Source organism: Benincasa hispida, chromosome 3, assembly GCF_009727055.1.
Source record: "Benincasa hispida cultivar B227 chromosome 3, ASM972705v1, whole genome shotgun sequence".
Lineage (NCBI taxonomy): Eukaryota > Viridiplantae > Streptophyta > Magnoliopsida > Cucurbitales > Cucurbitaceae > Benincasa > Benincasa hispida.
Genome location: NC_052351.1, coordinates 55,067,849 through 55,081,295, shown reverse-complemented (window position 1 = coordinate 55,081,295; position 13,447 = coordinate 55,067,849). Strand labels below are relative to the sequence as shown.

At 38.6% G+C, this 13,447-nt stretch overlaps 1 protein-coding gene across 1 annotated transcript; it reads right to left on the bottom strand.

Annotated features, from left to right (window-relative positions):
- Window positions 1-11,110: 11,110 nt before the first annotated feature.
- LOC120073630 lies at window positions 11,111-11,551 on the bottom strand. The gene has a single exon (XM_039026436.1). The coding sequence runs from the start codon at window positions 11,549-11,551 to the stop codon at window positions 11,111-11,113; it is 441 nt and encodes a 146-aa protein (XP_038882364.1).
- Window positions 11,552-13,447: the final 1,896 nt, after the last annotated feature.

Below are 13,447 nucleotides of genomic sequence, written 5' to 3'. Positions count from 1 at the left end.
CCTAAAATGAATGAAATTAGAGTGCTTAAGATCCAAATTACTTCCGCATGTGCGCTGTATTCTCTTACACCTAGGTCATCCTATTGAAATAGAAACCTGACTAGTTAATAGTATTACATCTAGTGGTTACTATTTCGTGGTCTGGTCTTATGCAAACTCATTACATAGGATACCCCCACTCACATGTCACCTACACGAACGTGTTGGATCATTGTGTTTGTATAAAATACAAAGTGGGTCGTACCCATATTGTCATCAAGATAAGGTACCTAACCTTATACCTATACTATAGACCCTTTAAGTTGTATCTTGAACATTGATCTCTGTATGTCTCCACATACTATTCAAGACTCATAAGACAACCTTGGATGTTAGTTTAGTGGATTTGGGATTATTAAGACAAAACAGAATACAACACAATCCATAACGTTTATTGAAATGACATCAATAACTCTTTATTGATGACGTAACACAATCAATAACGTTTATTGAAATAATATCGATAACTCTTTATTGATGCTGGTCAATTAATTACATTTACTATCTACAAGTTTTAGGGCATAAAACCCAACATGTGTGTGTTTCTAAATTAAATCTTGATTTGTATCCAAGAAATTTCTTGACACTTAAATGCATCTTTTGGGTGTGGCGTTATTAGCATTATACATGAAGAAGTCATTCCCACTTGTAACGTGTTTGGTTGGCTGATAATATTTTATTTTATTTTGTTGGATATTTTGTCTCTAACCTGATGTAGGTATTCTTTCCTTATTGGTGGAAGATTTACTGGGGTGATCTTTTCCTTGTTTGATTTATTGCTATTGGTGGTCTCTTGCCTTATGAGGCTTGATTTTATTTGTGATTTTGGTGTGGTTTTAGGGCAAGCCCTATTCTTGTTAGTGTGGATTGATTCATCGTAATTCAGAAGGATTTTGTGTGTTCGGTGTTGCTACTTAATCAGAGTAAGAAGCATGGCGGTTCTTTAAAGCTTGGGCTGACTAAGTAGTTTTGCTGTAGTAGACTGCTGGTTGAGCATTCCTTCAACTAGCAGGTGAAAAGGGTGTGAACTCATTGTTGTGGTATCAAATTTAAGGGGAGCCTAAATCTACAGGCTCATCTAAGAAGTATAAGTGTTAGAGTAAGCGTAACTTTCTCGCTAGTATTTAGTTATGAGTAAACTGATATTATGTAATCTTAGTTGAAGTGTATGTTTTAAAAACTAAGTTACATTTTAGTAGATTTCTTTCACCTAGGTAGAAATCCTCCCAAACATATGTGTGATTTCACCGAACTGGGTTTACAAGTCTCTGTGTGCATCTCTCTTACTCTTCACTTCTGTCTATTTACCCATACTGTTGTTAATAGCCTTTTTTACTAGCTTATGGTATTATTGTGATTCACTCTTTTTCATTTGGTCAGAGAGGGTTGACTTCTTGCTCAATGAGTCCTTAATTGAGTCGATCAGGGAAGGTGGATCTGCTACACATCCACTAGTTCTGGATGGGACAAACTACTCCTACTGGAACACCTGAATTGTTGGGTTTTATGTCCTAAAACTTGTGGTTTGTAAAAAACAAACTTATTTTGTTATCAATAAAAATTTTATTGGGGTTTTATTCAATAAATTTGTTATTGAATGTATGAATTGCTCATTTCGTTTTAGAAAGAAGAATAAATCCAATAAACTAAAGATCCATGGTTATTATATGAATACATGAACTTTGTGTAGAGATATAAGAGTGGATCAAGTTCAGTAAATACCCAAAATGGTCTATAGTATACGAATAAGGCTGGGTACCTTATTCTGGTAACACTATCGGATGCGACCCACTTTGTAGTTGTTACAATTTGTTGTAAAGTGCTACAAACGAAGTGATCCTGATTCGTTCATGTATTGACATAAAGAGCGGGGGCGTCCTATGTAATGAGTTTGGTCCGATCTTATGCAATGAGTTTGCATGAGATCGGACCAAGAAATAAGTTACTCTTACTTTATAATGTTGTTTACTGTTTAAGACTGACTATTTCAAAGCGATGACCTAAGTAACTTGACCTTAATTCTAAGCTAACTATAACTCATGTTTATTCAGGATTATCCTTAGATTTTCATGGGTGAGGGTTGGCTCAACAACACCAGCTCAATAAGCCTCCCATTTCAGGGGTAAGATCAGGTAGATAGCTGGGGACATAAGATGCAAGACGGAATTCACTTCTACCAACTTTTAGGGATAGTAGAGAGGTTGTTCCCTTAAGTTCTAACTTTGGGTCTTGAACAAGGGGTCGCACCCTCTCATTGGCCTAAGAGGGACTCGGTTTAGTGATTGGATCACAAACCAATTGTTCATTAGAGGATTAGTGGGACTTAAGGAGCAAGATGTAATCTCGGGAGTAAAACAACTTTTGATCCAACCGTTATTACAAACAACTTGTGAAGGCTTGACTTACTAATAATAGTTATATCGAGTGGACATAATATATCAACAGTGAGGGGAGTGCAACTACGGTGCTTTAGTGGAGTGACTCGATAGTTAATGAATGGTGGTTAATTAGGTTAAAGAGTTTGACCGATTAATCTCAAATCATTAGAGCCCATGATCTGTAGGTTCATAAGGTCCCCCTACTAGCTCATATCGGACTAAACCTTAGAACAGTATCGAACAAATTTGAAGAGTTCAAATTCGATTTTTGGAGCACAGTGTTAAATATATACGATATATTTAACCTAATGTTTAATAGTAAGGTAAACATAAAGAGAGAAAATAGGAGATATTTAAATAAGATTTAAATATCAAGATTATGAATAGGGATTCATATTCATTGGGGTTATTGTTGGATTTAATATTAAATCAAATTAATTAATTTTTTTAATTATTTATTTAATATTAATTTAATTTTAAAATTTATTATTAGAATTAATCTTGAAATTAAATCATATGACAAGTGGACAAGGCAAATGAAAAAGCCAGAGTCTACATTCTTGCCAGCATATATGATGTTTTGGCTAAGAAACATGATCGCATGCATACCGCTAAAGAGATTATGGAATCTTTGCGGGGGGATGTTCGGACAACCGTCCTTCTCCCTTAGACATGATGCTATCAAGTATGTTTACAACTATCGTATGAAAGAAGGGTTTCTATTAGAGAATATGTCCTGGACATAATGGTCCATTTTAATGTGGCAGAAGTAAACAGGGATGTCATAAATGAGAAGAGTCGGGCCAGTTTTATTATAGAGTCTCTTCTGAAGAGCTTCTAATTCCGCACAAATGCAATGATGAACAAGATAGTATATAACTTGACTATTCTTCTCAAATAGCTTCAGACTTATCAGTCCCTCTTGAATTCCATGGGACTGGAAGCGGAGGTAAATGTTGCCACCACGAATAAGGTCAACAGAGGATTGTCCTCTAGGACAAAGTCTGGCCCTTCTTCTTTTAAGAACAATAGTGTTCCGAATGAAAAAGTGTAAGGGGAAAGGGAAGACTCTTACTGACCGCAAAGGTAAGGCTAAAGTTGCAGATATATGAAAATATTTCTACTGCAACAAGGTTGGGCACTGGAAAAAAAACTGCCCAAAGTACCTTGCGAAGAAGAAAGCGGAGAAAGAAAAACAAGGAAATTAGTTCTTGAAGATTGCTTGCAGAAAAAGGGATAATTCTCCAAGTTTTGAACATGAGAGATTATCTCAGAAAAATCAGTGGGAGTTTCTTAAGCTATTATCCAGAGATAGATTCATTATATTAGATGATGTACTTTTTGTTTTTGAAATGAAAAGAAATCTTATATCTATCTCTTACTAGAACAATTAAAAGTATCTCTTACTAGAAAACAACTTTTATGTTAAAATCAACCAAAGCATAGGCCTTTTTTTTAATATAGAGATGTTTAAAACGGAATTCACTAAATTAACCACCATTCGTTAACTAATGGGTCACTCCACTAAAGCCCATATTTGGACTCCCCTCACTGTAGATATATTATGTCCACTTGATATAACCATAATCAGTAAGTCGATCCTTTACAGGTTGTTCGTAATCACAGCTGGGTCAAGATCACCGTTTTAACCCTATGAATACATCTTGTTCCTTAAGTTCCTACTGACCCTCTAATGAAAAATTTTGATTCAGAATACCTATAAATCCAGTCCTTTATCTATCAAGAGAAGGCGGGAACCTGATTGTTCAAGACCTGGAATCAGTACTTAAGAGAACAACCTATTTGCTAACCCCAAATCGGGTAGGAGTGAATTCTGTCTTGCAGGGCTATATGTAACTATAAAATGTATGCGATTCTTAGATGGGATGCAAACTCATGTTGCCATAAACTTGATGATGTAAAAATGGAGATGGAATGTGGATGCTTTGTTATCGCTTATGCACACTACTTCTAAATATATGCGTTGTTAATAATATACTTGTAGTATGCTATGGAGTAAGGCGTTGTCACAAGTTTCCTTGCGCTGAAACCAAGCATAATTCCAACGCAAGTTTCTCAGAGTAATCCGAGGTCGAACAAAGGGATTGTTTTCGTTAATGTGTTACTTTTGTGATACATGCGACCGATTTTTACAATTAATAAAGAATTGGTTTGTACATGAATTTAAATTGCGATGAAAATAAAGTTGCGTTGATAAAATAAAAGTGTGATAAAAAGTAAATCCTAAGCTATTATGATACAAGATACAAGCTACACGATACATGATACTAAGTTCGAGACTGACTGTGAAATTATACAAAGGATCGTGGTATGTGATGGTAAGTCTTTATGTATGAATCAAAAAGAGAGAGAATAATTAGTAAAACATCGCAAGTTTGTTAATTGCATTAAAAATGTAACTAAGGTTCCACTTTCCCTTGGCATACACCTCTCGATGATCGGTCGTGAACCCATATCTCTATGGTGAAATAGGGATGAATGTGATGAATGCAAGGTTGCTTCAATCTCTGGAAGTACTTCTCGCTTTAGTTAACGCATTCTTCCAACCCTCTCTCGATAGGCAGAATAGCATCTTTACTTCTGCTCTCACAGGTGAAGACGCCGTCTAGCATGCTTTAGCTAAATATAATTATTTCCTTAACACAGATTAATGTACTTGTTTAATTATTACTAATTACCCAGGGAATTAAGAAAACATCATGGAGAAAATGAATCGTGGATGAACGAAAATAGACAGAGAAATGATAATGGAAATGATCATTACAATTAATACTAAGATTAAGCGTATGATACATGGTGTGAATGATAGAGTAAAGAAGATGAGTACAAGTGATGGAAAAGAGATAGAAACAAATACAGAAGAGTGTTAACGTCTTGACACAGATCTGAATGAAGGTTTTGCTTGCCGGCGTGTGGAATGGATGAAGAGGAGAGCTTCCCTCTCAGGATTGCTCTTCTTGTAGAAGTGGCCTTCGTATAGAGCTTCAATAATGGGGATTGAAAGGATTCTTTACACGGAGACGTACCTCTCGACCTTGTCTCTTGATTCTTTTCAGATCTTCTCTAGAAATTGCTTTAGACCAGTCTCTCTCTCAGCTCAATATATACACGTTTCTGTGTATTCCAGAATATACAAGTATCAAGTCTCTCGTATCGAGTATTTCTTTTCAATGGAATTGCAGAAGCTATTTATAGGCAAAGCTTTGACTCTTGGCATTGTGGTCCCCACTTTATTGTTAAGGCAGTTCCTGAAATGGTGGAGTGAATATTCCTTCTGTTATGCAATCAATCCCGTCAGAAATGCACAACTGACAACTGTACACATGTCTGAATCCTCCATAATTACGTTGCTCTTTTACATCTTCGATCTATCTCTCGCATACGGTGTTGTTTTTTATTATTGCATGTAGTTGAAGTTAAGCTCTTGATCGATTGTCGCATGTGTCGTCATTGCGTTGATCGTCTCTTCATTCTTGATTGACGGGCGCAATGTGACGTAGATGCGTTGTTCATTTCATCTTTGAGCCACGAACACATGCGATGACTTGATTTCCTACAAAATAGAACTGGAACATTCTTTTCTACCATCGCAATGGTGTTAGTTTGTATATTGACGACAATTTATAATTCTCGCATTTTTTAGCCAATTTCTATACAATCGACGCAACTTTTCTTTCTTTTAGCCTTAATATCTAAATAAAACAATATAAATAACTTGTATTTCTACAAGTTATCACACCCCCAAATTTAGATATATGCTTGTCCTCAAGCATATCTTCTACTAAAGCAATATTGCTCAATTCTTATCCTAAACTTTGCATCGATTGGTTGCTCCAAATGCTCCACCTAGGAAACATTACTTAACAATGCAATTTCCTTCTATCCTTGATAATTCATAACAAAGCCCTACTTTATTCTTCTATACCACAACTTTCTGCTCAAAAATCCCTTTCTAGTTTTAAAAAGAATGTTTACCTCTTCTTGTACAAACAACTCGATGAGTCTGGATGGGGTGGTCAAATTTGCGTCATTTATTAAAGACCGTGTATCATGGTTACACCCTTCGTTTTGGCTTATTCCCGCGGCTGTCATGCGAACATCCAACTACGGTTGTGTGCCAATCTAAACTTTAACTCTTTATTTTCAGCTAAGTTTAACTTTTGCTGGCCAGAGGAGTTTTCCCTTATGCTCTTATTTTTCTTTTTCTCATTTTTTTCTCTTTTCATATTGCGTCGTTCTTGGAAACCCACCTTCGTTTTGGCTTGCTCCCACGGGTGTCATGCGAACATCCAACTACGAGCAGGTTTCTTTCATGACTAGCTCTTATCAGGTTGGGATTGTTTTGGGATTTCCCTTGCACTGACATTGGAGTTTTGTATGAAAATTATATTATTATTTTTTTTATGATGATAATGAACGCATTTTCTTAATGACTGCATCACTTGATCTCATATGCTCAGATCTTCCCCACCCCCAAATTTAGAGATGCGCAAGGTTCTCATTGTGTTGTTTGGACAGAATAGACAAACACTTAGACAAAATTTTGAAAAGAAGGTTTGAGCAGAATTTTAAAGGATAAAAGGTAAAGCAGTGCTATTGCTACGAATTATCTAAGTGCTAGGCAGAAAATACAAAGTGTGGGAAATGTTACTAAGTATATGCATATACCTCGTCATGGCAGTGCAATGAATAACGCAAAATAAAAGATCCAAGAATATTGCAAAAATTGACAAAGGATGATAAAGAAGAGGCTAATGCATGTGGAAGGAATTGCTACTCAGTTGTATTAAAAATTAACTAAGTATACAAGGAACTACAATTAACGCAATACAAAATTTTTGCATGTACAAAGAATCAAAGAATTAGCTTCTATACATAGAAAAATAATGAAATGAAATTATCTTTTGTATTTGATTCAGACGGGTGCTCGATTAAAAATTAACACCAAGCTTCCATTAACGCAAATGCATATTTGTAGAGGACGGGCAACAACACATGTATCATCGCAGCACACCCCTCAACTCAACACATTTCTGGAGGACGAGTGCATGTTATTTCTACTGGCGCAACACTACCTCAACATAGTACGTTTCTGCTAAGGATGGGCGAAAAATACATACACGCGCAACACACCCCTCAGCGCAATGCATTTGGGTCGGATGGATGCAAAGTGTATCGTGTTATCACGAGATGCACCCATCATCGCATTGCATACTAATTTTTATTTTTCTTTTTAATTCATCAATAACGCAAGTCGAAAAGACTTTGCGGTGTTCTCGTTTTATTCAGTCATTCACAAAAATTATAAGAACAACGCTACTAATGCATACAAATTAAAGAAATTAAACATGACATGGAAATACACAAATGAATTAAATTGAAGGTAAATACATAAAGCATTAAAGGCTAATTCTAATAAGTAGTAAATATACAATTTAGAAAGTAGTAACTGAAAGCTGTAAAGAAAGCAATTAAACATAGATATAGGGATGCCTAAGTCGATGGTCTCCATGCGTCGATCCACATCACCCCCAAAGTAGGCCTTAATTCGTTCACCATTGACTTTAAATGCATTACTCCCATCTTCGGTTGTCAGTTCCACTGCACCGTGGGGAAAGATGGTCTTGATGCGGAATGGCCCAGACTAGCGGGACTTCAACTTCCCTGGAAACAATTGCAAATGCACGTTAAACAGTAGTGCCTTTTGACCTTCGCAAATGTCCCATTGCTTATGTGGTCGTCATGCCACTTCTTGGTTCTCTCCTTATAGAGCTTGGCATTTTCGTAAGCATCCCTTCACCACTCGACCAGCTGGTTCAATTGTAACTTCCAGACTTTCCCCGCACTTGCTAGATCAAAGTTCAGCTTCTTGCATGCCCACATTGCCTTGTGTTCCAACTCGAGAGGTAGATGACAAGATTTTCCAAAGACCAGAGCATATGGGGACATGCCAATTGGAGTTTTAAAGGTCGTCCTATATGCCCACAACGCTTCATCGAGCTTGGGTGACCAATCCTTCCTGGAGGTACTGACTACCTTCTCCAAGATAGTTTTGATCTCTCTATTAGAAATCTCTGCCTACCCATTAGTTTGTGGGTAGTATGCCGTTGCTACTCTGTGGCTGACATTAAACTTGGTCAATAGGTTGGTGATTATGCAGTTGATGAAATGTGAGCCCTCATCGCTGATTAAGGCCCGGGGCATCCCATATCAAGCAAAGATATTCTTCTTGAGAAATTTTGCCACCGTGGCTGCATCGTTCTTAGCACATGCGATGGCCTCAACCCACTTTGATACATAGTCAACCGCGATCGGGATGTATTGATGACCTTCTGACGGCGGAAATGGGCCCATAACGTCGATTCCCCATACATCAAATAATTCAATCTCCAAGATTGACGTCAAAGAAATTTCATTTCTTCTAGACATGTTCCGCGTTCTCTAGCATCTATCGCACTGCACATCATGGGCATGGGCGTCCTTGAATAGTGTTGGCCAGAAATAGCCACTCTGTAGGACTTTCGCGGTGGTCGTTGCCCCCTAAAATGTCCTCTATAAGGGGACTCATGACAAAGCTCCAAAATGTGCTTGACCTCATGATCAGAAACGCATCGACATAAAATATGATCAGGTCCAAGTCGATACAGGAAGGGGTCATCCCAGAAATAAAACTTGACATCATGTCTCAGCTTTTTCTTCTGCTGGTATGTATCATCTTCTGGTACTTGGCCACAAACGATGAAGTTTACAATGTCTACATACGAGGGAACATTAACGCATACCGACATCAGCAGTTCGTCAAGAAATCTTTCTTCAATGTATTTTTCTTTCTTCTGAACCTCGCAATTTTCTAATCTTGATAGATGATCAAAGACTTGGTTCTCAGTGCCCTTTCGATCCTTAATTTCTAGGTCAAATTCTTGCAGGAGCAACACTCACTATATCAGTCTCGGTTTCGCATCCTTCTTTGTCATAATATATTTGATCGTAGAATGATCAATATACAGCACAACATTTGTTCCAATCAAATATTGTCAAAATTTCTCCAGCGTGAATACCACTGCGAGCATTGCTTTTTCCGTGGTTGTATAATTTTCCTGCGCATCATTCAACATTTTGCTAGCAGAATAGATAGGATGGAATACCTTGTCCTTACTCTGACTCAAGACTGTGCCCACTGCATATCCACTAGCATCACACATCAACGTAAATGGTTGTGTCCAATCCGGCGCAATCAGAATGGGTGCGGTGATGAGCGCATTCTTCAATGTGTGGAATGCTTTAGTGCACGCATCATCAAAATCATATTCACGATCAGCCTCAAGGAGCACACTTAGGGGCCTTACGATCTGAGAAAAGTTGCGGATAAATCTTCGATAAAACCCCGCATGTCCCAGAAAACTCCTAAGTGTTTTCACATTTACTGGTGGTGGTAGCTTGGAAATTGCATCGTCGCTTGGTCAACTTCCAATCCTGCTTCGATATTTTGTGACCTAGTACAATTCCTTCTTCAACCATAAAGTGGCATTTCTCCCAATTCAGAACAAGATTAGTTTCCACACATCTCTTCAATACTTTCTTAAGATTAGATAAACAGGAGTCATAAGTATTGCCAAAAACTGAAAAATCATCCATAAATACCTCTACTGACTCCTCTAAGAAATCTGAAAATATTGCGATCATACATCGTTGGAAAGTACCTGGTGCATTGCAGAGTCTAAACGGTATGCGATAGAATGCAAATGTGCCGAATGTGCATGTGAAGGTTGTCTTATCTTGATCCTCCGGTGCAATCACAATTTGGTTGTACCCTGAGTAGCCATCAAGAAAACAGAAGAATTCATTCCCAACAAGTCGGTCTAACATCTGATCATAAACGGGATTGGAAAGTGGTCCTTTTTAGTGGCCAGATTTAATTTGAGGTAATCCATAAAGATTCTCCACCCTGTAGTTGTCCTTTTAGGAATTAACTCATTCTTACTATTGGTGACGACTGTCATTCCCCCTTTCTTTGGGACACAGTGCACTGGGCTTACCCAACTGCTATCTGATATAGGGTAAATGACACCTACATCAAGCCACTTCACTATCTTCTTCTTCACAACCTCCCTCATGGCAGCGTTCAATCGATGTTGTCTTTCTATAGATCCTATTTTTCCTTCCTCAAGACGAATCTTGTGCATGCAATACGAAGGAATGATCCCTCGAATATCCTCTAAGGTCCATCCTAAGGCTTTTGTGTTGTTTTTCAAGATTTGAATCAGTGCTTCCTCCTTCTTTTTGCTCAGTGAGGCAGATATAATAACAGGTAAAGTGTTATTGCCTCCTAAATATGCATATTTGAGGTGCATTAGAAACGACTTCAACTATAACACGGGTGGTTCTTCTAAGGATGGCTTCGTGCGTTGCGTTGTTCGTTGAGATAACTTGATTGTTTCGAAATTTGATTCAATTTGAATTGTGGCGCAATTCTCCTCCCATATTGCGCCGATCCCAAAATCTTCTTCTTCTAACTCTTCTGAGGGCTCATGCCAAGGTTCTTCATGTAATTCCTCAACATATTGACAATTCTTCATATCACTCCGGTATTTCAACGCATCGAGAATGCTAAACTTAACTTGCTGATCGTCGACCCTGATGGTAAGTTCTCCCTTCTGTACATCGATCAGTGCTCACCCTGTTGCAAGAAATGGGCGACCCAAGATGATAGGCACTTCTCTATCAGCTTCATAATCTAATATGATAAAGTCAGTAGGGAAGATAAACTTATCTACTTGCACAAGTACATCCTCTATTTTGCCTTCAGAATGCGTTATTGATCTATCGGCCAACTGCAATGTAATTGTGGTTGGTCTTGCGTTACCGATATTCAACTTTTTGAAGATTGAAAAGGGCATTAGGTTTATACTCGCCCCCAAATCACACAGCGCATTTCTAACCTTCTTTCCCCCTATTGAGCAGGGCAATGTGAAACTCTCGGGATCTTTCATTTTGGTGGGGACGTTGATTTGAAATAGCGCATTGCACTCATATGTTAATGCAACTATTTCATTCTCCCTAATCTTTCTTTTATTAGCAACTATGTCCTTGAGGAATTTCACATAGCTCGGCATTTGCTCCAAAGCTTCTATTAAGGGAATATTGATGTGTAGTTGTCAGAGGACATCCAGAAACCTCTGAAATTGCTCACTATCATCTTTCTTCTTCAGCCTAGATGGGAAAGGTGGAGGATCCCGCCGTATTTCCTATTCAATTGGTTGTTCCTTGAGGTCCAATGCTTGTTGTGTTTTAGGAACTGGAGGTTGTGGTGATTTTGAATTTGTCTTACTGAGATCCATTCCTTGTAGATGTACTTTCTTCTGAACTGATAATTTTTTCATTTATGGTTGATTGGTCATCGTTGATGGTTAAATCTACTGGTCTTGTTACTGAGTCTGGTATAGGGGGCACAGGGGTTGTTGTCTTGCCACTTCTCAATGTCACTGCTTGACATTGCTCTTTACCACGTGACCCCGATGCTCCCGAACTGCTGGGTAGCATACCAGGCGTTTTATTCTTAAGTTCTATCGCAAGCTGTTCAATCTGCTCCTCCAAATTTCTTAAGGAAGAAGCTTGTGATTGCTTAATTGCTTCGCTCTTCTTAATATAATGTTTCAATAATGTTTCCAGAGACGAGGTACTACAAGAGGTGTCAGAAAAGAACGGTTGGTCGTAGGGTTGTACAAACTACCTAGACTTTGATCCTGATTAATGAAGACCGGAGGGTTGCCTCGATTCTCATGATAACTGCTCTGATGATTACTGTGGCTCCCCTGGTTGTGATTCCCATCCCATCTAAAAGTGGGTGATTCCGCCAACCAGGGTTGTAGGTGTTGTTGAACGGTTCATTGTAGACAGAGTATACGGATTGTTGATTCCACAGGCAGACTTCCACTGAATGTCCCTCTCCACATTGAACGTAATTTATTGCGGCCACGTGTCAATGCATTGGCTTGCGCTGAACTTTGAGAGAGATGTCCTTGCTGAATAGNCTTTGAGAGAGATGTCCTTGCTGAATAGCCATAGTCTGAAGAAGCGAGGTCATTATAGTCATTTGGTCTACAAGGGTGCTCATTGTATCGGCTGGCACAATGGCACCTTCTACTCTTCTCTACTCTGAACCTTTTTCCTCATACCCGTTATCTAACCATTCATCTGTATTCGCGAAATGCGATCTAAGATGATCTTCGCTTCCGTATACGTCTTGTCTATTAATCCTCCTGCCGTGGAGGCATCAGCTACTGCTTGCGTTGATCGATCCAAGCCATTATAAAACGTCTCCATCAGAACGTAATCGAGGATCCTAATGTGTCGACAATTCTTCACTAATTTCCTGAATTGCACCCAGGTGGAGCTCAAAGTTTCATTACCCTTCTGTTCAAAATTCAACACATCCCTTCGTCTTCTTGCGTTGACGGCTGGAGGGAAGAATCTATTCATAAACCTTTCGACCAACTGATCCTATGCGTTGATTTCATGTGGCTGTAATGACTGAGCCCACCTCCTTTCCTCATCCCTCAAGGTGTAAGGGAAGAGATACAATCTAAGTCCTTCTGAAGTCACACCAGGTATGGAGAAGGCGCTGCACATGTCTACAAAGCTAGTCAAATGAGCATGCGGGTCTTTTTCTTGTAGACCTCCTAATTGTCCCGCATTTTGGATCATTTGAAGCATAATCGACCTTATCTCAAAACTTACATTCTCCTCAACCGTGGGTCTTGAAATTCCAGGCGAGAAGTTATAAAAATTCAGCGTCGCATAGTTCCTCATTGGGATGTTGCGATCAGCAGCAAGAAATACAGGTTCTTGCATTGGCCAATTTTCCCCTTGATTCACTTCGGGTGCCTCGTTATTATCTGCCATGTTTTCTCTTCGCCTAATTTGGTTCTGATGTGCTCTTGCGCAAAAAATACACCTGATCTCTGGGTCAGCTTAGAATTTCTAGATCACTTCAGTACTCATAAACTGTC